This window comes from Felis catus, chromosome A3 (assembly GCF_018350175.1).
Source record: "Felis catus isolate Fca126 chromosome A3, F.catus_Fca126_mat1.0, whole genome shotgun sequence".
Lineage (NCBI taxonomy): Eukaryota > Metazoa > Chordata > Mammalia > Carnivora > Felidae > Felis > Felis catus.
In genome coordinates, this window is record NC_058370.1 from 100,190,417 (window position 1) to 100,212,375 (window position 21,959).

Consider the following 21,959-nt stretch of genomic DNA (forward strand, 5'->3'; position numbering starts at 1 on the left):
CTCAGGAAGTAGAGTATTTCAGAGAAAAAGGCCAGGCTGAGGCTCGGCACTAGCCCATGATGGGATTCCCGGGCAGGTGGAAGGCGTGGAGTGGTCCGAGCAGATACTGAAGAGGGACGGGGGGCTGGGAGGTGCTGAGGGGGCCTTGACAGCTGGTCCTGGCTGCGTGCCTCTGCCGTCTCAGCAGCTGGAGGTGGGGGAAGGTTCTAGTCCAAGCAGGACCCCAGCCGGCCATGTGGCTGAGGTCAGGGCCCCTGTTCTCCGCACCCAGTTTCCTCCTCTGAGCCGCGAAGCAGGTGGGGGAAGGTTGCCAGACAAAAGGTGGGATGCCCAGTTTAATGTGAGTGTCAGGTAAACAGCAAACACATTTCAGTGTGAGTGTATTCCATGCAATCTTTGGGACACACTTACACTAAACAATGACTTATTTTCTATCTGATAGTGGATGTGACCCGCGCAGCCTGTATTTTCATTGCAGATGAGGCCAGTGACCTTCATGGCACAGATGAGAGGTCAGACCCGGGGCACTGGGCCTAGATCCCTGTCTGGGGCTCACTTCCTTCGCACCGGCTGTCTCCCCCTATGGACCAGGTGAGGGACGGTTGGGCTGAACCACGCTCTGAGGGAAAAGCCTGCCTCCGTGATGGTGGCCAGGAGGCTGGTGAGGGGCTGGGGACCCAGGGTGTCTGTGGTGCCCATGCTTGGGGATCACCAAGCCCGAGAGCAGGGCTGGGAGGAGCTGTTTGCATCTACACTGAGGGACCTGTCTCTAAATGTGGCGGGGTCTGGTGGTGCTCCATTGGCTGAGATGGTTGGGGGAGAGCAGGGATACAGGAGGTGGCTGGTGGAGGGACACCAGCATAGACCCCTGGGAGGAGAGGAGAGGGAAGGGGGAAGGGTGGGAAGCTCCAGGGCCAAGGGCCTACCTGAGCCCTCAGGTGCAGGGATTGCTCTGGCCATTAGCTCATCCTGGGGCAGGGTGGGGGGTGCATCATGGCAGCTGCTGCCCTCCAGCACCCCCCACTCACTGGGAAAGCTCTAGCAGTGTGTGTGTTTGTGTGTGTGTGTGTGTGTGTGTGTGTGTGTGTGTGTGGTGGGGGAGGTGGAAGACAGCGTGGAGTCTCTGAGGAAGCACTCCTCCCCCCACTTCTCCACAAACTGGTGTCTGTGTTTGTGGTAAGGCCAGTGACACGGGGACAAGGCCTATAAGAGGAGCAGGACCCGGCAAGGTCAGATTGCGAGGCGGCCAGCCACATAAAGCGGGGTGTGAAGGGTGCTTCAGCAGCTGCCCCACCATGACCTCCTGGGCCCTCCTGCTCCTTGCCTCAGTGCTCCTGGCCACCCCGGGTAAGGACATTCCCCCATGCACATCCTGGCAGCTACTTCTTAGCAGAGGTTAGGGACAGTCTGGAGACTGGGTTGGGCTGGGCCACCAGATTTGAACTCCTGGGGGAAGGAAGAGAGAAAGAACGACCTCTGAAAGGAGATGAGGGTAGTGTTCTCTTAGAGCAGCTCCAAATCCGTGTGTGTGTGTGTGTGTGTGTGTGTGTGTGTGAGAGAGAGAGAGACAGAGAGAGAGAGAACAGAAAAACAGAGACAAAGACAGAAAAGAGGTTCATGGATGATGTTGGTGGGGGGCGGGGGTGGGGGCAGATAATCTTCTCCTGTTTTCCAGAAAGAATTGAAAGCATGTCTGTTGCACAGAGACTGGGTCAGAGCAGCTCCAGGGCGGAGCGCAAGGACAGGCCTCCTGGATTCCTCACAGATCCTGCTCCTGGCCTGTTTTCTAGCTACCTCCTGGGCTCCCACCAGCCAGGAGATCTGTCTCCTTCCACTTGTGAAGGGATGCTGATGGTGTTTCTTCCCCAGGGCTGACCTTTTCTGGTTTGAACCCTGAGGACAATGACTTGATGACCGCTGACTTGAGTCAGGAAAAGCAGTTCTTAGAGAGCTTGGTCCTGGAGTCCCCCAGGTTGGTGGTTGGTTCCTTGCTCACTTCCCATAACCACCCCACTCACACATTGTCTCCTCCCCGGGAGCAGCAGGCAGGGCTGCACATCTCACTGGGCAGAGGGGTGGGGAGGCAGGGCTGTGGGCTGAAGATGCTGGTTTTGTGCACCGTTGTGCCCATGGCAAAGGTCGGGGGGCTACCTGGGTCTGGCTGAGCTCTCCCCAGGAGGGTCCCCTGGGTTCTGACCAGAGTAGAGAACTGGGTCAGGGGCTGCTCTGGGTGAGGTGCTGCGGGTGTGGGGCAGGGTCTGGGGTGTGTCAGCCCCACCAAGACTAGCAGGAAGGTGGGCAGGGACCAGCCAGCCTACGTCTGGCCTGAAAGCACAGAAAGAATCTAGATGATCCTGCTGGCCTAGGAGACACCAGAGAGCTCCTCCTGGGTCCCTGCCAAGGGCTGTTGGGGTGTCTGAGACACCATCCCAACGCATTGTTTTCTGACAGGGTGACCGGCTAGCTCTTAGATGCAAGACTTGTAAGATGATAATCCAAGCTCTGAGAAAAGCCGTGGGACATAATATCACACGGGTGAGGCTTTTGATTTGGGGAGCCATTTGCAGGGCGGTCAAGGGCATGAGTGGGGCTTGTAGGGCTAGGGGTGACACTGAGGAAGGGGCTGATCCCTGGTTGGGCCAGGGCTTCTCAGCAGGGGATCTGTGGGTCCTCTGGTATCTGGGACTGACTTCAGAGAATCCCTTGAAATCAGGAAGCTCTGTGAGTGTGAAAGTAGGAAGAGGAGCGTGCATGGTTTCTGTCCCATTGTCAAAGGAAATTTGTTCGTAGAGCAGGTAGGAATCTTTCCCCTTTGGCCCCTCCACGTGTGTCCAGGGATGAATTTTGTGAGATTGGTTCCATGGTGGCTTGGGCTAGACTGATATGCTCCAGATCTCCCAATTCCTAGCAGCATGGCTTGGCCAAGCCCTTAATGCTTTCTGAGCCTCAGTTTTCTTTTCTGTTTAGTGGGATGGATCATAATCTCCCCTTGTAAGTTATCGAAGCCCTTTAAAGGAGCTGAGGGGTGGACGAGCTTAGCTCCATGCCTGGCCCTGAGCACCTGCTGAACAAGGGATGTGTTACTACCAAGAAGCCCTGCTTCCCCTCCCTCCCTCCCTCCCTCCTACCCTCCCTCCCTCCCTCTGCTTTGTTCCCTGATTCTGCTCAGCTCCCTGGTGCTGCAGGGCCCACCCTCAGCCCTGGGAACTCAGCTTTATCCTTCTCCACTGGTTGGTGGGAGAAGATACGTCCAAGTGGAATGTGCCAAGACTCCAAGTGCTTTCTTTTCCTAACCTTCGTCACACAGCCCTGTGCACGAACCCGTCAGGCTGGGACCCAGGAAGCTTGGCAGGCAGAACCCTTCCTGTGGGTCTAGGAGCCGTGGGCGCTGTTCTCCACACAGAAGGCATGAGGGCAGGATAATGATGTACAGGGGACTGGGACGCTACAGGGTCAACTGTCCTTCTCTCAAGAGCCCCTCCTGGCCAGGATTGGGCCAGGGCCTTGGTGCCTGGGCATGAGTTCTGATCCCTGCCTCTCTAGCCTCTGCTCCATGGCCGCCTGGCACCAGGCCCTCCTCCCAGCATGCCCTTGGTCAGGGTGCCCAGGGCCTAGAGCTGCTGGGGTCTGCAGGGGGGCAGCAGTCCTGGGCCGAGCTCACCTGAATTCTCTGTCTTCCTATGGTGCTGTTACTGCAGGAAGCCCTCAAACACGCTGCGTCCCTGGTGTGCAAGCAGACATTTCCACTGCAGGGTATTTGCAAGGAATTAGTCACTAAATCTCTTGATAAGATCATCCATGGTATCATGAATGGGAAAAGCGCCGAGGAAATCTGTGTGAAACTCAGGTTGTGCAAACCTGAAAAAGGTGAGTGCAGAGGTGATAGCAGGCTCTCATTCCTGGAGGGCTCACATCATGTCCCCACATATGTACAATACGGTTTCGACCCACAGAAATCCAGCTGTCATACACATCCCACCAAACTTCCCTGCAGTGACATGTTACCCCCACCACTGTGGGGAAAGTGGGGAGAAGATGGGTAGGTGGGCTGCAGGTGGAACCGGTTGAGAAATACTCCAGGCCATCCTGGGGTGCCATCAGGTCCCCATCTCCGGTCAGCTGTGGACTTGAGCAAGTAGCTCAACCTCTGTGAGCTTGAGTTTCCTTCCTTGTGAAGGGATAGGAATCCGTATTTCTGATTTTCAACAAGGATTGAATGAAATGATTACGTGTAAAGAGGTTAAGACCAAGCAAGCGGCCTCAGACTGGGATATTCAAAGACATCAGAGCCCTGATTGAACTCCCATCCCCCGGCCTAGTATGGGATCCCTGGGCATCAGAGAGACAGGTCACATCTTTGCCCAGGACACTAGGGACCTGAGAGCTGAGCTCAGGAACCCCGCTGGCAGGGAGGGCTCTCAGTCTCTCCCTCCAGGGCTGCTCAGCTGTGCCCGCAGATCAGGCCACGGCTGCAGCACATGGGCCGGGAAGGGCCCCCGATTGGCTCTGGCAGCTCGTGTAGCCCTGACCGAGGCTGTGGGACTTGATGCCGGCAGATCGGGGGTCACCTCATACTTTGAGGTCCCCACCATTTCCTGCGATTAGAGTCTGTGGTTTTCATCTCTGAAGCCCCACAACCCACACAAACCCCTGACTGGGTTCCAGGATGTGACTCCAGGTGTGCTCAGTAGGGACAGGTGACTCTAGTCCCCATATTCCCCGGACACCCCACACCCCTGCCCACTTCTCTGCTCTTGTCTCCACTCCAGGTCTCTGAGCCTCTGGGGTCTCTGACGCCACCCTGGGGAGAAGCACAGAGTCTCCCACAACCACCACCTGCTTCTGCCCTCCCAGATCCACAGCCGACCCTCCAGTGTCTCTCAGCTAACTTCTCATTGCCTTCCCCTGCAAGAGAATAAATGCCATGCAAACTTAGCCACAGCTTCTTTTCCTTTGGTGGACTTGAGGGGAGGGGCTCGGAGGCATGCTTGGGTGACTCATGCGTTCGTTCAATCAATGGTTATTGTTTGTCCTACACTATTCTAGACGCTAGGGATTTCATGGTGAACTGGTCAATGTTAGCAGCCCTTACAAAGATGGTCATGAAATACATATGAACAGTCTCTAGAGAGACACACACTCCTCTGAGAACCTGGGGTACACAGTGGATGTACCCCCAGAAGCTCCCAGACCATGAGGAAGAGTAGCAGGGTTGTAGGTAAGAGTGTTCTTGGTCATAGGGCACAGAAACCCACCCTTTGCTTCTCTCTGCAGGGAGCTTTTTGTTTGGGGAGATATATGATTTAGGATTTATTTTGTGCAAGCTACAGAAATCTTAGCTCTTTCTGGTTCAAATAAAAAAAGTCAATTTATTGGCTCAAGTAATTAAACAGTGTATAGATAGCTTCAGGCACAGAATGATCGAGAAATGAGTGGTGTCCCCAGAGGTCCAGTCCTGCCATTCTCTCAGGTCCTTTCACGGCTGTATAGTGAGACTGATCTCAGCCAGCTTCCTTCTGGCAGCAGCGATGGCCACATTGGTCCAAACTTTACGTTCTCCAGTATGTCATCAAGAGGAGAAGACAGTTCTTTGGTAGCCTCTCTGCCCTTGGAAGAGAATGGAAACTTCTTTCCTAGAAGCCCCATCAGATATCTCCTGTGCTCTCATTGGCTCGAATAGGGCAGGTGTCATCTGAAACCCATCACTATGTTCCGAGGGCATGGGACACGCAGATTAGCGTGAGCTGAGTCAGGGCACACCCCTGGCCAACGAGTCACTCGTGTGAAAGTGGACATGAAAATCTGGGAGATCATTGCTGGGAGAGGGAAAGGGATACCAACATCACTAGACGCAAAGGTGCATCAGGCAGGGCTCAATCCAAAAAGCAGTTCCAGGACTCCCAGTGTGAAATCTGAAGCCATTTGAGTGTTAAAACGCATAAGGAATATATGGGATTATAACCCATGGATTAAATGAGGATTAATGAATTCATAGAGATATAAATAAGACATTAATAATCAAATAAGGGAAATGGGGACATGTTACCTTATTCTAGATGCCAATTAATACATGTAGACATAGTTGCAAAATTTATTCCCACAAAACACATATTGATTTGGTATGTGTGACCTTAGCAGGTACGGGCAGCTTTATTAAGGGGCTAGCAGTAAAGAATGGAAGAGAAATGGGGCCGAGCTGGAGGCCATGTGAAATTAGAGGTGGGGTCTGCGATTAAGGTGTTTACATGCAGGGGAAATGGTCCCAGGAGAGGGGAGAGGCCCATGGTGCTGGACAGATATGAGGTACAGCCCCAGGGAAGGACTTGTGAAGGGAGAGGTGGGGTCCAGGGCACATGGAGCATCAGCACAGACTTCCAAAGGTGGGAGCTTTGGGAAGGTGGCCTCACTCTTAGGGATAAAAGCTAGTAAAGGACACAGGCCAAGCCAGCTCCTGTAGCCTGTCAGGAGGGAGCGTGAGTGTACTGGCTTCATAATCCAGACTCCACTGGGGGTACCTGCTCACCCCCAGGCCCTTCTCAGTTCTCCACCATTCCCCTGTCACCCACCCAACAGCCCAGGACAGCAAGCCTGTGTCATGTGACATCCCTCCCTCCAGGCCACGTCGACCCCTGACCCAAACTGGAGCAAATGACTCCCTCCTGGGAAGTTGGAATTGCCCCATCCTGGTGCAGACCCCTTCGCCCTGGCCAGGCTCTGCATCTGTCTCTGGGTGGTCTTCATACTTCCTTCTGCCTTGGCTCCCCAATCCCTTCTGGACAGGGCAGCACCACGCTCTTTCCAAACCACAACCACATCTCCTCACTTTCCAGTGGCTTCCCTCAGAGCTCGGGACAAGTCCCTACTGTGTGTCACACCCTGGTGTCAGAATAGGAAAGAAACGAAAGAAAGACACTTACCTCAAGCACCTGCCAATCTACAAACGACTAGTAATACCACATTAAATTTACCGAGCACCCTAACTCCCCTCTGTTTGTAGAAGCAGCAACAATTATTCATTTTATTAACTGGCATTGCCTGAGAGCCTGTCCTGTGGCCTCCTGTGTGATGAGGTGGGAAGGATGCAGAAGGAAGTTCTAATGCACAGGGAGGTTGGTGGTTATCTCAAGGCGAAGCGCTTGTGTGCAACGTGAACCACCTCCTTCTATCAGGAACGCTATTTTTCATTGCTGCAAGAAACTCATAACAGAATTTACCATCTTAGCAATGTGGTAACGTACACGCAGCAGTGTTGAGTATATTCACATTGTTGTGACACGGACATCCAGATCTTTTTCATCTTACAAAACTGGAACTCCAGACTTATTGTGAAGCCACAACTTTCCTTCGCCCCCGTCTTAAAGCCTGAGAAAACTACAGTTTCTCAAAAGTGGTCCACATATTTCTATTTTATATTTCCTTTAATTTGACTACTTTAGACACCTCGTACAAATGGAATCAGAGATTTGTCTTTTTGTAATTGCCTTATTTCACTTAGCATGATGTCCCCAAAGTTCATCTTTGGTGTGGCAATCGACATGAGTTTTTGTTTTTAAGGTGAAATAACGTGTGTGTGTGTGTGTGTGTGTGTGTGTATTTATATATATTTGAGGAACCACCATATTGCTTTGCGTAACGGTCTTACATTTTACAACAGTGCACACTTTCTCCACATCTTTACCAACAGTTGATATTTTCTTTTTTTTGATAAGGGCCGTCTTCATGGGTGGGGTGCTATCTCCTTGTGGCTTTGCCTTGCATTTCCCTGACGATTATTGATGTGGGGAACATCTTTTCATATGCTTGTTAGCCATTTCTATATTTTGTAGCGAGAGTGTCTATTCAAAGTCTTTTGAGCTTATTTTTTTATAATGTTTATTTATTTTTGAGAGACAGAGTGTGAGCAGGGGAGAGACAGAGAGAAAGGGAGACGTAGAATCTGAAGCCGGTCCAGCGTCTGCACAGCAACCCCCCAACGTGGGGCTCAAACCCACAAACCGTGAGGTCATGATCTAAGCTGAAGTCGGACGCTTAACCGACTGAGCCACCAGGGGCCCCTCTTTTGCCTTTTTGAAATTATTTGCTATTTATTTGTGAATTTTAACATTTCTTTGTACTTTCTGGGTATTACTCCGTTATTAATGATTTGCAAACATTTTTATGTATTCCATAAATTGCCCTTTTACTTTGTCAACTGTGCTGTTTCATGCACAAAGTTTTTAAGCTTGATGCAATGCTATTTGTCCATATTGTTGCATTTCTTGGTGTCATATCTGAGAATTCACCACCAAGTCGGAAGGCATGCAGCGTTCCCCTTATGTTTTTTCTAGCGATTTTATAGTTTTGGGTCTTACATGTAGGTGTTTGATCCTTTTCTAGTGACTCTGTTGCATATGGTGGAACATCGGGTCTACCTTCATTCTTCTGCATGGGGCTGTCCAGTTTCCCCAGCACCACTGTTTGAAGACATTTAAATTCCCTTTTATGAGCACTGTCCTCATAGGGTCTTGCGGAAATTGGTTAGCAGAACGGCAGTTTCTCAAAAGTGGTCCACATATTTGGTTAGTCACACGAGGGCAAAGGTTATGAGGGTTTTTAAGGGCAGCCTGTTAGCATGCTCTTTGCAGGGATTTTACAATAATTACACAAACAACCTCGAAATCAGGTTAATCAACTCACATAAAATACAGTTAGAGGCCTCATTCCAGCCACGGAGTAATTTTCATCTAGTAAATCTACCGTTGGACAGTCTGAATCATTGGAAAATGCAGGTCTATGGCATGTAAACACATCTCAGTTTAATTCATTTTGGGGATTTTTAAGTATTTTCTGTGTGGGGGAGATGTTATCTGTAAATAGAGAGCTGTACGTATTCCTTGCTAATCAAAATGGTTTGTTTTTTTTTTTCTCATTTTTTTGCTTAGTTCTCCTGGCTAGAATCGTCAGTGCAATACCGAATAGATGTCTGGAGAGCAGACGTCCTGTCTTGTTCCTGGTCTTTGGGGGAAGGTATTTAGTCCTTCTTCACGGAGTCTGATGTCAGCTCGGGGAATTTCATAGATGCCACCTATCAGGTTGCAGACTTTCCCTTTTATTCTTAGTAAGTGTTTTAACAAGAAGAGATGTTGAGTTTTTTCAAATGGTGTTTCTGTGTCCATCGAGAGGATCATGTGGTTTGTTTTTAAGTTTATTTTTTGAGAGAGAGAGAGAGAGAGAGCACGTGCGTGCACATGCCAGCACATGAGCACGTGAGTGGGGGAAGGGCAGAGAGCAGGAGACAGAAGATCCGAAGGGGGCTCTGTGTTGGCAGCAGAAAGGCCCATGAGAGGCTCGAACTCAGGAACCATGAGATCATGACCTAGGCCGAAGTCGGATGCTTAACCAACTGACCACCCAAGCACCCCAGGATCATGCGGCTTTTATTTGGGTTCTGTTGGTACAGTGAATTACATAACTGATTTTGGGGTGTTAAATCACTTTGCATTCCTGAATAAATTCTGGTTGGTCTGGTACAGAATTCTTTTTATATGTTACTGGATTCAGCTTGCCAGGATTTTGAAGAGGGTTATGGCATCCATATTCAGGGGAGATATTGGTCTGTACTTTTCCTGTGTTGCCTTTTTCTGGTTTTGGCATCAGGGCATCCTTTTCTATTTCTTGGAAGAGTTTGGGAAGAATTCATACTAATTCTTCTAATGCTTGGTAGAATTCATCTGTAAAGATATCTGACCTGGATGTGTGTTTGTGGGTGGTGTTTGCCTGACTCATTCCACGTCTTTACTTATTATACATCTATTCACTCTTCCCATTCTTTTCAGTCTGTTTCAATAGTTTGTATGTTCACAGGGATGTGGCCCAATTTAATAACATATAACTGTTCATAGTATACCCATTCTCCTCTCTGTAAGGTCAAAATGTCCCTTCTTTTATTTCTGAATCTAATAACAAGGCAACACACACTACTGTGTTAAAGTGTGTCTGTCATTTACTCTGGATGACGGGAACCCCATCCCCACTCCCCCTCCACAGCACCTGCTCACCTCCCACAGGAGTAACCCTTAGAGAAGTCATGTTGGGGAATGCTGACCCGGGATACCAGATTACTTCTGCTTGGCACATCGCAGGCTGTGAAGCTTCCTCACACACACACACACATACACACACACACACACACACACACACACACCCCTGGGGCCCTGTGAACAGGTGACACTACACCCATTTCACAGGTAAGGGAACTGAGGCTCCAGGAGGTGGAGTATGTCGCTCACGGTGCCCCCAGCTTGTCGGAGGCCTGCTTGCCTGGACTCCACCCTCCTTCCTTCTAGGCAGAAGCTGAGCGGAGAGCAGGGCTCTGAATGGGCTCAGGAAGTAGAGTATTTCAGAGAAAAAGGCCAGGCTGAGGCTCGGCACTAGCCCATGATGGGATTCCCGGGCAGGTGGAAGGCGTGGAGTGGTCCGAGCAGATACTGAAGGGGGACGGGGGGCTGGGAGGTGCTGAGGGGGCCTTGACAGCTGGTCCTGGCTGCGTGCCTCTGCCGTCTCAGCAGCTGGAGGTGGGGGAAGGTTCTAGTCCAAGCAGGACCCCAGCCGGCCATGTGGCTGAGGTCAGGGCCACTGCTCTCCGCACCCAGTTTCCTCCTCTGAGCCGCGAAGGAGGTGGGGGAAGGTTGCCAGACAAAAGGTGGGATGCCCAGTTTAATGTGAGTGTCAGGTAAACAGCAAACACATTTCAGTGTGAGTGTATTCCATGCAATCTTTGGGACACACTTACACTAAACAATGACTTATTTTCTATCTGATAGTGGATGTGACCTGCGCAGCCTGTATTTTCATTGCAGATGAGGCCAGTGACCTTCATGGCACAGGTGAGAGGTCAGACCCGGGGCACTGGGCCTAGATCCCTGTCTGGGGCTCACTTCCTTCGCACGGGCTGTTGTCTCTCCCTATGGACCAGGTGAGGGACGGCTGGGCTGAACCACGCTCTGAGGGAAAAGCCTGCCTCCGTGATGGTGGCCAGGAGGCTGGTGAGGGGCTGGGGACCCAGGGTGTCTGTGGTGCCCATGCTTGGGGATCACCAAGCCCGAGAGCAGGGCTGGGAGGAGCTGTCTGCATCTACACTGAGGGACCTGTCTCTAAATGTGGCGAGGTCTGGTGGTGCTCCATTGGCTGAAATGGTTGGGGGAGAGCAGGGATACAGGAGGTGGCTGGTGGAGGGACACCAGCATAGACCCCTGGGAGAGGAGGGGAGGGAAGGGGGAAGGGGTGGGAAGCTCCAGGGCCAAGGGCCCACCTGAGCCCTCAGGTGCAGGGATTGCTCTGGCCATTAGCTCATCCTGGGGCGGGGGGGGGGGGTGGTGCATCATGGCAGCTGCTGCCCTCCAGCACCCCCCACTCACTGGGAAAGCTCTAGCAGTGTGTGTGTGTGGTGGGGGGAGGTGGAATATAGACAGCGTGGAGTCTCTGAGGAAGCACTCCTCCCCCCACTTCTCCACAAACTGGTGTCTGTGTTTGTGGTAAAGCCAGTGACACGGGGAGGTGCCCTACAAGAGGAGCAGGACCCGGCAAGGTCAGATTGCGAGGCGGCCAGCCACATAAAGCGGGGTGTGAAGGGTGCTTCAGCATCTGCCCCACCATGACCTCCTGGGCCCTCCTGCTCCTTGCCTCAGTGCTCCTGGCCACCCCGGGTAAGGATGTTTCTCATGCACATCCTGGCACCTTCTTCATAGCAGAGGGTAGGGACAGTCTGGAGAGTGGGTTCGATGGGCCACCAGATTTGAACTCCTGGGGAAAGCAAGAAAGAACAACCTCTGAAAGGAGATGAGGGTAGTGTTCTCTTAGAGCAGCTCCAAATCCGTGTGTGTGTGTGTGTGTGTGTGTGTGTGAGAGAGAGAGAGAGAGAGAGGGAGAGAGAGAGAGAGAGGACAGAGAGGGATACAGGAAGACAGAAAGGAGTTGCATGGATGGTGGTGGTGGAGGTGGTATAATCTCCTAATGTTTCCAGAAAGAATTGAGAGCATGTCTGTTGCACAGAGACTGGGTCAAAGCAGCTCCAGAGCGGAGTGTGAGGACTGGCCCCCTGGACCTCTCCAGATCCCTGCTCCTGTCCTGTGCTCTGTCCACCTCCTGGGCTCCCCACCAGCCAGGAGATCTGACCGTTCTCCTTCCTCTTGTGGAGGGATGTTGATGCTGTTTCTTCCCCAGGGCTGACCTTTTGTGGTCTGACCCCTGAGGACCATGACTTGGACATGGCTGACAAGTGTCAGGATGAGAAGTTCTTCCGGATGCTGGCCCAGGAGACCCCCCAGGTTCACTGCTGGCTCCCTGTTCACCTACCACAGGCCCTCCTCATCCTCTCTGTCCTGGGAGCAGCAGGCAGGGCTGCACATCCTTTTGGGAGGAGGGGAGGCAGGGCTGAGGGCTGAAGATGCTGGTTTTGTGCAGGGTGGTGCCTGGGTGGGGGTCTACCTCGGTCTGGCTGGGCCCTACCCAGAGGGTGGCCTGGGGACTGACCAGAGAACAGAAGAGGTGCACGTGCTGGCTGGGTGAGGTGCTGCGGGTGTGGGGAAGGTTCTGGGGTGTCTCAGCCCCACGAAGACTAGCAGGAAGGTGAGCAGGGGCCAGCCAGCCTGCTTCAGGCCCTAAAGAACAGAAGGATCCTGGATGATTCTGCCAGCCTAGAAGACACCAAGGGCTCCTTCCTGAGGCCCTGTCTATCGCTCTTATTGCTCTTGCGGTGTCTGAGAGACCATTTCTGGGGTCTGCCTTTTCTGACAGGAAGACCGTCCCTTCACCCTATGTGGTATCTGTAGGTGTATTGTCAGCTGGGTGAAGAATTGCCTGGGCTTCAACCTGATTCAGGTGAGACTCTCATGTTTGGGGAACCACCTCCTTCTTGACGAAGAGTTTTTGGGGGGCCTATTGGGGGGCACTGAGGGAGGGGCTGATCCCTATTTGGGTCTGCGCTCCTCAGCAGGGGATCCTTTGGCCCCCTTCTAATTGGGAACTGACTTAAGAGAATCCCCTGAAATCGTGAAGTTGTAGGGACATGAAACTTGGTGGAAGGGTGTGCATGGTTTCCATCCTATTGTCAGAGGACACTTGTCTCCGAGGAGGTAGAAATCTTTCCCTGTATCTCCACTGGGCGTATATAAGGCAATGCTTTCTGAGGCTGGTTCCAGTGGGGCCTGGGTCAGGATGGATCAACCCTAAATCAGCCACTTCCTTACTGCATGACTTGGCCAAGTCCTTAATGCTTTCTGAGCCTCAGTTTTCTTTTCTGTTTAGTGGGATGGGTCATAATCACCCCTTGTAAGTTATCGAAGCCCTTTAAAGGAGCTGAGGGGTGGACGAGCTTGGCTCCATGCCTGGCCCTGAGCACCTGCTGAACAAGGGATGTGTTACTACCAAGAAGCCCTGCTTCCCTCTCCCTCCCTCCCTCTGCTTTGTTCCCTGATTCTGCTCAGCTCCCTGGTGCTGCAGGGCCCACCCTCAGCCCTGGGAACTCAGCTTTATCCTTCTCCACTGGATGGTGGGAGAAGATACGTCCAAGTGGAATGTGCCAAGACTCCAAGTGCTTTCTTTTCCTAACCTTCGTCACACAGCCCTGTGCACGAGCCCCGTCAGGCTGGGACCCAGGAAGCTTGGCAGGCAGAACCCTTCCTGTGGGTCTAGGAGCCGTGGGTGCTGTTCTCCACACAGAAGGCAGGGGGGCAGGATAATGATGTACAGGGGACTAAGACACTACAGGGTCAACTGTCCTTCTCTCAAGAGCCCCTTCTGGCCAGGCTTGGGCCAGGGCCTTGGTGCCTGGGCATGAGTTCTGATCCCTGCCTCTCTAGCCTCTGCTCCGTGGCCGCCTGGCACCAGGCCCTCCTCCCAGCATGCCCTTGGTCAGGGTGCCCAGGGCCTAGAGCTGCTGGGGTCTGCAGGGGGCTGACCTGGGTGCAGTTCACCTGATTCCTCTATCTGGTTATGGTGCCGTTTCTCCTGCAGAAAGTCATTGAAAAAGTTGCAGGCCTGTTGTGTTCAGCATGCCCATTGGTGGAAAATATCTGCAAAGCATGGATTACCAGTTTTCTTGATAAAATCACCTCTACACTGCTGCATATGGAACCTTCCAGGCACATCTGTGTGTTTCTCGGGATGTGCTGCCCTTACTAGGTGAGTGCAGCGGTGACTGCAGGGACTCATTCCTGGAGGGCTCAGAACTCACCCTACACATGTACAACACAGCATAAAGTCACAAAAATACATTTGTCATACAGAACTGCATAAGGACTCATGTCCCATCAAGCTTCATTGTGGTGACACGTTATCCTCTCCACTGTGTGAAAAGTGGGGAGAAGATGGGTAGGTGGGCTGCAGCTGGAACTGGCTGAGAAATACTCCAGGCCATCCTGGGTGCCATCAGGTCCCCATCTCCGGTCAGCTGTGGACTTGAGCAAGTAGCTCAACCTCTGTGAGCTTGAGTTTCCTTCCTTGTGAAGGGATAGGAATCCGTATTTCTGATTTTCAACAAGGATTGAATGAAATGATTACGTGTAAAGAGGTTAAGACCAAGCAAGAGACCTCAGACTGGGATATTCAAAGACATCAGAGCCCTGATTGAACTCCCATCCCCCGGCCTAGTATGGGATCCCTGGGCATCAGAGAGACAGGTCACATCTTTGCCCAGGACACTAGGGACCTGAGAGCTGAGCTCAGGAACCCCGCTGGCAGGGAGGGCTCTCAGTCTCTCCCTCCAGGGCTGCTCAGCTGTGCCCGCAGATCAGGCCACGGCTGCAGCACATGGGCCGGGAAGGGCCCCCGATTGGCTCTGGCAGCTCGTGTAGCCCTGACCGAGGCTGTGGGACTGGATGCCGGCAGATCGGGGGTCACCTCATACTTTGAGGTCCCCACCATTTCCTGCGATTAGAGTCTGTGGTTTTCATCTCTGAAGCCCCACAACCCACACAAACCCCTGACTGGGTTCCAGGATGTGACTCCAGGTGTGCTCAGTAGGGAGAGGTGGCTCTAGTCCCCATATTCCCCGGACACCCCACACCCCTGCCCACTTCTCTGCTCTTGTCTCCACTCCAGGTCTCTGAGCCTCTGGGGTCTCTGACGTCACCCTGGGAAGAAGCACAGAGTCTCCCACAACCACCACCTGCTTCTGCCCTCCCAGATCCACAGCCGACCCTCCAGTGTCTCTCAGCTAACTTCTCATTGCCTTCCCCTGAGGGAGAATAAATGTCATGCAAGCTTTTAGCCACTGCTTCTTTTCCTTTGGTGGACTTGAGGGGAGGGGCTCGGAGGCATGCTTGAGTGACTCATGCATTCGTTCAATGTTTATTCTTTGTCCCACACTCTGTTCCAGAAGCTAGAGATTTAGTGTTAATGAGCCTTAGCATCTCTTACACATACAGTCGTGAAGTACTTATGAACAGTCACTAGAGAGACACACAGTCCTCTGAGAGCCTGGGGTACACAGTGGATGTACCCCCAGAAGCTCTCAGACCAGGTAGAAGGGCAGCAGGGTGGAGGTAAGAGTGTTCTTTGTCACTGGGGACAGAATCCCACCCTTTGCTTCTCTGTGCAGGGAATCTTCTTTTGGGGGAAGTATAATATTTAGGATTCTTTTGGTTGTAAGCAACAGAAGATTTAGCTCATTCTGGCTCTAATGCATAAGCTATTTATTGGCTCAAATGGTTAAGCAGTCCATATATAGCTTCAGGCATATATGGTGGTATCACCAGAGTCCTGACGTCCATCAGAATATCTCTGTTCTCATTGGCATGAATGGGTCAGGTGCTCATTTGCAACCCATCACTCTGTTCCAAGAGCATGAGCTACACAGCTTAGAATGAACCAAGTCAGGTCACCCCCAGGGGCTGAGCCAGGGTTTTTCACACCCAATCACTTGGATGAGAATGGACACAAAAATCTGGGAAGATAATGTTATTGGGAGAGGGAAGTGGATGTTGGCGATCACAAAGAGCAATGGTGTATACATCAGGGTTCAATCAAAAAAGCTATTGAAAGAAACTCTCAATGGTGAGATCTGGGGCCATTGGAATATTCAAATGAAAAAGGACAACAGTAGATTCACCCCTTGTGTAAACTAGAGTCCATGAATTCAGGTAGAAACAATAAATTAATAAATGAGGGGAAAGGGAAAGTGTTACATTACTGCAGAATGCCAAATAATAAATGTAGACATAATTGCAGTCTATGTTTCCACAAATACTTCTGTTGGTATTAATTACTAATTTGCATGATTAATTAACTAAGCCATGGAGAATCCTAGCAGACAGGTGATAAACACGTTCTGTTCCTCCTGCCCAAAATGCACAAATCCTAAGGAAACTTCAGACAAACCCAAACTGACTTCCTCCAAGTAGCGGGCCCATACTCTACAAAAATGCCAAGGTCATGAAAGAGAAGGAAAGATGGAGAAAGTGTGCCAGATCAAAGGAGACTAAGCAGATACTTGAGGTAATTGTAAACAGATGACCCCGCTGTGCACCTAGACCTGCAAAGGACATGATTGGGGTAATCTATGAGATTCCTTGCAGTCTGCGATGATACTGTTGTGCCAATGTTAGTGTCCTGGTGTTGATGGTCGTGCCAGCTTCTGTAGGACGGTGTCCTTCTTGTAAGGCAATGCACCCTGAAGAATTAAGGGGGTCATGGGGGCATCATGAAGGCAATCTGCTGCAAATGGTTTAGAAGAAATGGTAATATGCACGTACAGGCAGACTATGATGAGACACACACCGCATACGTGTAGTGAAACGTTACCAGTGGGGGAATCTGGTTAAGATGAAAAGGAGCTCTCTGTTGTAGAGTTTCAGCTTTTCTCTACATTGGACACGATTTTAAAAGAAAAGAAATGACTTGTAGGAATTTGACCTTAGCAAACGTGTGGATGGTGGAGACATTTGCTGTTGGGAAAGACATTTGGACAGGTGGATCTGGAGAGGATAAGGAAGAGCTCTGCTTTGACCCGAAGAAGCGTGTCTATTCCATATGCAGGTGGAGGTGTCAAGAGGGGAGGGTGTCTGGGCCAAGGCCACATTTGAAGTCCTTGAACTGGATGTGATGGACAGGGAGAAGGTGCAGAAGGATAACATTCCTGTCTGAGGACAGAAGGAGTAGTCAACACGTGGAGGCCTGGTTGTGGGGGGTGGGGGGAGGAGGAGCCCTCAAGGAGATCGGGAGGGAGGAGCCAGCGAGATAGGAGGAACACCAGACAAGGGGCCAAGGAGCCAAGAGAACAGAACAGCCCAGGAACGAGGAATGGCTGACCATGTCCAGTGCTGATGGGAGTCAAGACAGTAGAAGATGGAGGGCTGGCCACTGGCTTTTGTGGCCTTTGGGCGGTGCTGACCTTAGTCAGAGGGTTTCAGTGCTAGGAGGAGATCACGCCCATGTGGAGGGGGAGTGAAGGGTATGGTGTCAGCAGGCATGGACAGGTTTATGACGGGGTTCATGTCAAGAGTTGGAGAGAAGTGGGTAGAGCTGGAGGCCATGCGAAATTAGAGGTGGGGTCTGCGATTAAGGTGTTTACATGGGGATGAGAATGGCCCTGGGAGAGGGGAGAGGCCCATGGTGGAGGACAGAACCGAGGGAACAGGCAGGGAACGTCTTGAGGTGGGAGCGGAGGGGTCCAGGGCACATGGAACGTTAGCACAGACTCCCAAAGGTGGGAGCTTTGGGAAGGTGGCCTCACCCTTAGGGATAAAAGCTAGTAAAGGACAGAGGCCAAGCCAGCTCCTGTAACCTGTCAGGAGGGAGCGTGAGTATACTGGCTTCATAATCCAGACTCCACTGGGGGTACCTGCTCACCCCCAGGCCCTTCTCAGTTCTCTACCATTTCCCCTGTCACCCACCCAACAGCCCAGGACAGCAAGCCTGTGTCATGTGACATCCCTCCCTCCAGGCCACGTCGACCCCTGACCCAAGCTGGAGCAAATGACTCCCTCCTGGGAAGTTGGAATTGCCCCATCCTGGTGCAGACCCCTTCGCCCTGGCCAGGCTCTGCATCTGTCTCTGGGTGGTCTTCATACTTCCTTCTGCCTTGGCTCCCCAATCCCTTCTGGACAGGGCAGCACCACGCTCTTTCCAAACCACAACCACATCTCCTCACTTTCCAGTGGCTTCCCTCAGAGCTCGGGACAAGTCCCTACTGTGTGTCACACCCTGGTGTCAGAATAGGAAAGAAACGAAAGAAAGACACTTACCTCAAGCACCTGCCAATCTACAAACGACTAGTAATAGCACATTAAATTTACCTAGCACCCTAACTCCGCTCTGTTTGTAGAAGCAGCAACAATTATTCATTTTATTAACTGGCATTGCCTGAGAGCCTGTCCTGTGGCCTCCTGTGTGATGAGGTGGGAAGGATGCAGAAGGAAGTTCTAATGCACAGGGAGGTTGGTGGTTATCTCAAGGCGAAGTGCTTGTGTGCAACGTGAACCATCTCCTTCCATCAGGAACACAAGTTTCATTGTTGTAAAAATGCATAACACAAATTTATCATCTTCACAATTTTTAAACATACGCTCAGCAGTGTTGAGTATATTCGCCATGTCATGACGCAGACATCCGGGACTTCTTCACCTTAGAAAATTGACAGTCCATACTTACTATTAAACCACACCTCTCCCCTTTCCCACTCTGTCCTTGCTTGGATACCTCTGTTCTACTTTGCTTGTAGGAATTTGACGACTGTAGACACCTGTACCAATGGAACCATATAATATTTGCCTTTTTGTGACTAGTTTATTACTTTTAGTCTAACATCCTCAAAGTTCATCCATTTTATGGCATTCAACATGATTGTTTCTTTTTTCAGGTTGAATATATAGCACATTTTGTTTATCTGTTCACCTGTCCATGGAACTGGCACTGCTCTCACCTCTTAGCTATTGTGAATAGCGATGCTATGAATATGGTTGTGCAAATATCTCTTTGAGATCATGAATTTAATTTTATTTTTTATAAATATCCAGCATTGGGTCTGTTGGAACATATGGCACACCTTTTTTAAATTTTTTGAGGAAGCACCATATTGCTTTGCGTAGTGGTTTAACAATTTTACAACGGTGCACACTTTCTCCACATCTTTACCAACAGTTGTAATTTTCTGTTTTTTGATAAGAGTCATCTTATCGGGTGTGGGGTGGTATCTCATTGTGGTTTTGCCTTGTATCTCCCTAACGCTTAAGGATGTTGAGTCTCTTTTCAGATGCTTGGTAGTCATTTCTGTATTTTTAAGGACAGTGTCTGTTCAAAGTCCTTGGCCCTTTTTAAATTGGGTTATTTGCTGTTTCCTTGTGGAGTTTTAATATTTCTTATATATTCTGGCTGTTACACCATCGGTATAGAATGGTTTGCAAACATTTTTACCCAATCCATAAATCTCATTTCCCTTTCCACTGGGTCATTGGAAACCCGTCTTTAAATTTGATGGAATGCTATTTGTCCGTTTTGCTGCATTTCTTCATGTCATATCCAAGAAAGCACTACCAAGTCCAATCTCAACGCAAGTTTCCCCTATGTCTTAGTGGGTCAATTTTATAGTTTTGGGTCTTACACATAGGTGTTCAATCGATTTCTAAAGACTTTTTGTGTAGAGTAGAGAGTAAGGGTCTACCTTCATTTTTCTCAATGTGTCATCCATTCTTCCTGGTACCATTTGTTGAAGAGGCACAGTCCCCTTTAGCGAGCTCCTTCTTACATATGGTTTTATAGAAGATGGTTAGCACGAAGGCCAAGTTTTTCGAAAGTTGGCTACATGTTTGATGTTCTTTTGAACATAAAAAGTATGACACTTTTTAAGAGCAGTCTGTTAGCATACTTTTTATAGAGATTATACAATAATTGCACCACACAAGCTCCAGTTCAGATTGATCTACTTTACTCACTCAAAATATAGTTAGACATCTCGTGCCTGCCATGGATTGATTTTGATCTAGTGAGATCTAGTGTTGGATAGTTTGAATAATTTGAAAGTGGAGGTCTGTGGCATCTAGACACATCTCAGTTTTGATGCATTTTTTAAAGTATTTTTTTTTAAGTTTACTGATTTGTTTTGAAAGAGAGAGCACATGTGCATGTGCGCACCCTAGCAGGGGAGGGGAGGGGCAAACAGAGAGAGGCAGAGAGAGACAATCCCAAGCAGGCTCTATTAGTGCAGAGCCTGACTCAGGGCTCAAACTCACAAACCACGAGATCATGACCTGAGCATAAGTTGGAGACTTAACAGACTGAGCCAGCCAGGCACCCCAGTATTGATTCATTTTTGTTGAATTTTTAATTTTTTTCAAAGGAATGACCTTTTTTGTTTTTAACATTTATTTATTTATTTATATTTGTTTTGAGAGAGACAAGGAGGGAAGGAGAGGGCCAGAGAGAAGAGAGAGAATCCCAAGCAAGTTCTGCATTGTCAATGCAAAGCCCAGTATGAGGCTTGAACTCACAAACATGAGATCATGATCTGAGCTGAAGTCAAGAGTCAGATGCTTAACTTACTGAACTACCCAAGTATCCCTACTGTTTGTTGAATTTTTTAGTATTCACCCGGGAAGTGTTATCTATAAATAGAGATAGCTATATGTCTTCCTTGCTATTAGTTGGATTTTTTGTTTGTTTGTTTTCTTTCTTAATTTCCCTGGCTAGAATCATCAGTGCAATATTTAATAGACTTCCTGAGAACAGACATTCTTGTCTTGTTCCTGGTCTTTGGGGGAAAATATTTAGTCTTTATCATGAAGTCTGATGTCAGGTTGGGGAATTTCATAGATGCCACCTATCAGTTTGCAGAATTTCCCCTCTATTCCTAGTTAGTGAGTGTTTTAACAAAGAGATGTTGAGGTTTTTTTTTAAATGATGTTTCTGTGTCCATTGAGAGGATCATGTGGTTTTTATTTTTTGCTCTATTCATATAGTGAATCACATAAATTGGTCCTTAGGTGTTAAATTATCTTCCATTCCTGAAAAATTCTGGTTGAACATGGTATAGAATTCTCTCTGAATATTATTTATTTATGTTGTATGTTAGCTAGGATTTTGTAGAGGGTTATTGCATCCATATTCATAGGAGATGCTGGCTTGTAGTAATCTGGATTGTTTTTTTCTGGTATTGACACCAGGGGATTATCTTCTATCTTTTGGAAGAGTTTGGGAAGAATTGGTGTTAATTCTTCTTACTTTTAAAAAAAGTTTTAATACTTATTTATTTTGAGAGAGAGAGAGAGAGTATGGGGAGGGCAGAGAGAGAGGGAGAGAGAATCCCAAGCAGGCTCCGCACCATCAGCGCAGAGCCCTGTACAGGGCTCCATCTCCCAACCTGTGAGATCACGACCTGAGCCGAAAACGAGTCAGACGCTCAACCGACTGAGCCACCCAGGCACCCAAGTATTAATTCTTCTAATGTTTAGTAGAATTCATCTGTGAAGATATCTGACCTGGGTCTTTGTGGGTAGTGTTTGCATGGCTGCCATCTCTTATTATACATCTATACAGACTTCCCATTCTTTTCAGTCTGTTTCAGTAGTTTGTATCTTTACGGGGGGTGCCCATCTCAGTATAAGTTGTCCAATTCAGTAACATACAATTTTTAATAGTATGAACACTATCCTCTGTGTAAGGTCAGTCAAAAATGTCCCTTCTTTTGGGGCGCTTGGGTGGCTTGGTCAGTTAAGCGTCCGACTTCGTCTCAGGTCATGATCTCACGGTCCGTGAGTTCGAGCCCCGCGTCGGGCTCTGTGCTGACAGCTCGGAGCCTGGAGCCTGTTTCGGATTCTGTGTCTCCCTCTCTCTCTGCCCCTCCCCTGTTCGTGCTCTGTCTCTCTCTGTCTCAAAAATAAATAAACGTTAAAAAAAAATTTTTTTTTAAATGTCCCTTCTTTTATTTCTGATTCTAATAAGAGGGCGACACACACCACCATGTTAAAGTGCTAGAGAAGTCCCCTGGG

General features: G+C 49.7%; 2 protein-coding genes across 3 annotated transcripts; both read left to right on the top strand.

Moving 5' to 3' along the window:
• The first annotated feature begins 1,191 nt into the window (after positions 1 to 1,191).
• Positions 1,192 to 4,935, top strand: LOC123384222 (antimicrobial peptide NK-lysin-like). Its single transcript, XM_045053333.1, has 5 exons — positions 1,192 to 1,347; positions 1,870 to 1,970; positions 2,449 to 2,535; positions 3,699 to 3,867; positions 4,770 to 4,935. Exons 1-5 carry the CDS (start codon positions 1,296 to 1,298, stop codon positions 4,775 to 4,777), a joined length of 417 nt encoding a protein of 138 aa, XP_044909268.1. The 5' UTR covers positions 1,192 to 1,295; the 3' UTR covers positions 4,778 to 4,935.
• Positions 4,936 to 10,508: 5,573 nt separating this feature from the next.
• Positions 10,509 to 15,246, top strand: LOC123384522 (antimicrobial peptide NK-lysin-like). 2 transcript variants are annotated; one of them, XR_006595714.1, is made up of 5 exons: positions 10,509 to 10,865; positions 12,202 to 12,305; positions 12,775 to 12,858; positions 13,993 to 14,160; positions 15,079 to 15,246. XR_006595714.1 is itself a non-coding variant. In XM_045054513.1 (5 exons), the coding sequence occupies exons 1-4, from the start codon at positions 11,633 to 11,635 to the stop codon at positions 14,158 to 14,160; spliced, it is 408 nt and encodes a 135-aa protein (XP_044910448.1). In that variant the 5' UTR covers positions 11,433 to 11,632; the 3' UTR covers positions 15,079 to 15,246. The 2 variants fall into 2 exon arrangements, 1 of the variants encoding a protein (XP_044910448.1); XM_045054513.1 differs by lacking the exon at positions 10,509 to 10,865 and adding an exon at positions 11,433 to 11,684.
• The last annotated feature ends 6,713 nt before the right edge of the window (positions 15,247 to 21,959 follow it).

Excerpts from the sequence above, each read along its gene's own strand:
- LOC123384222 (XM_045053333.1), top strand. The coding sequence starts at position 1,296 with ATGACCTCCTGGGCCCTCCTGCTCCTTGCCTCAGTGCTCCTGGCCACC. Across the intron at positions 1,348-1,869 it reads AGTGCTCCTGGCCACCCCGG|GGCTGACCTTTTCTGGTTTG; the intron begins GTAAGGACATTC and ends TTTCTTCCCCAG. Across the intron at positions 1,971-2,448 it reads GCTTGGTCCTGGAGTCCCCC|CAGGGTGACCGGCTAGCTCT; the intron begins AGGTTGGTGGTT and ends ATTGTTTTCTGA.
- LOC123384522 (XM_045054513.1), top strand. The coding sequence starts at position 11,633 with ATGACCTCCTGGGCCCTCCTGCTCCTTGCCTCAGTGCTCCTGGCCACC. Across the intron at positions 12,306-12,774 it reads TGGCCCAGGAGACCCCCCAG|GAAGACCGTCCCTTCACCCT; the intron begins GTTCACTGCTGG and ends CTTTTCTGACAG. Across the intron at positions 12,859-13,992 it reads TGGGCTTCAACCTGATTCAG|AAAGTCATTGAAAAAGTTGC; the intron begins GTGAGACTCTCA and ends TTTCTCCTGCAG.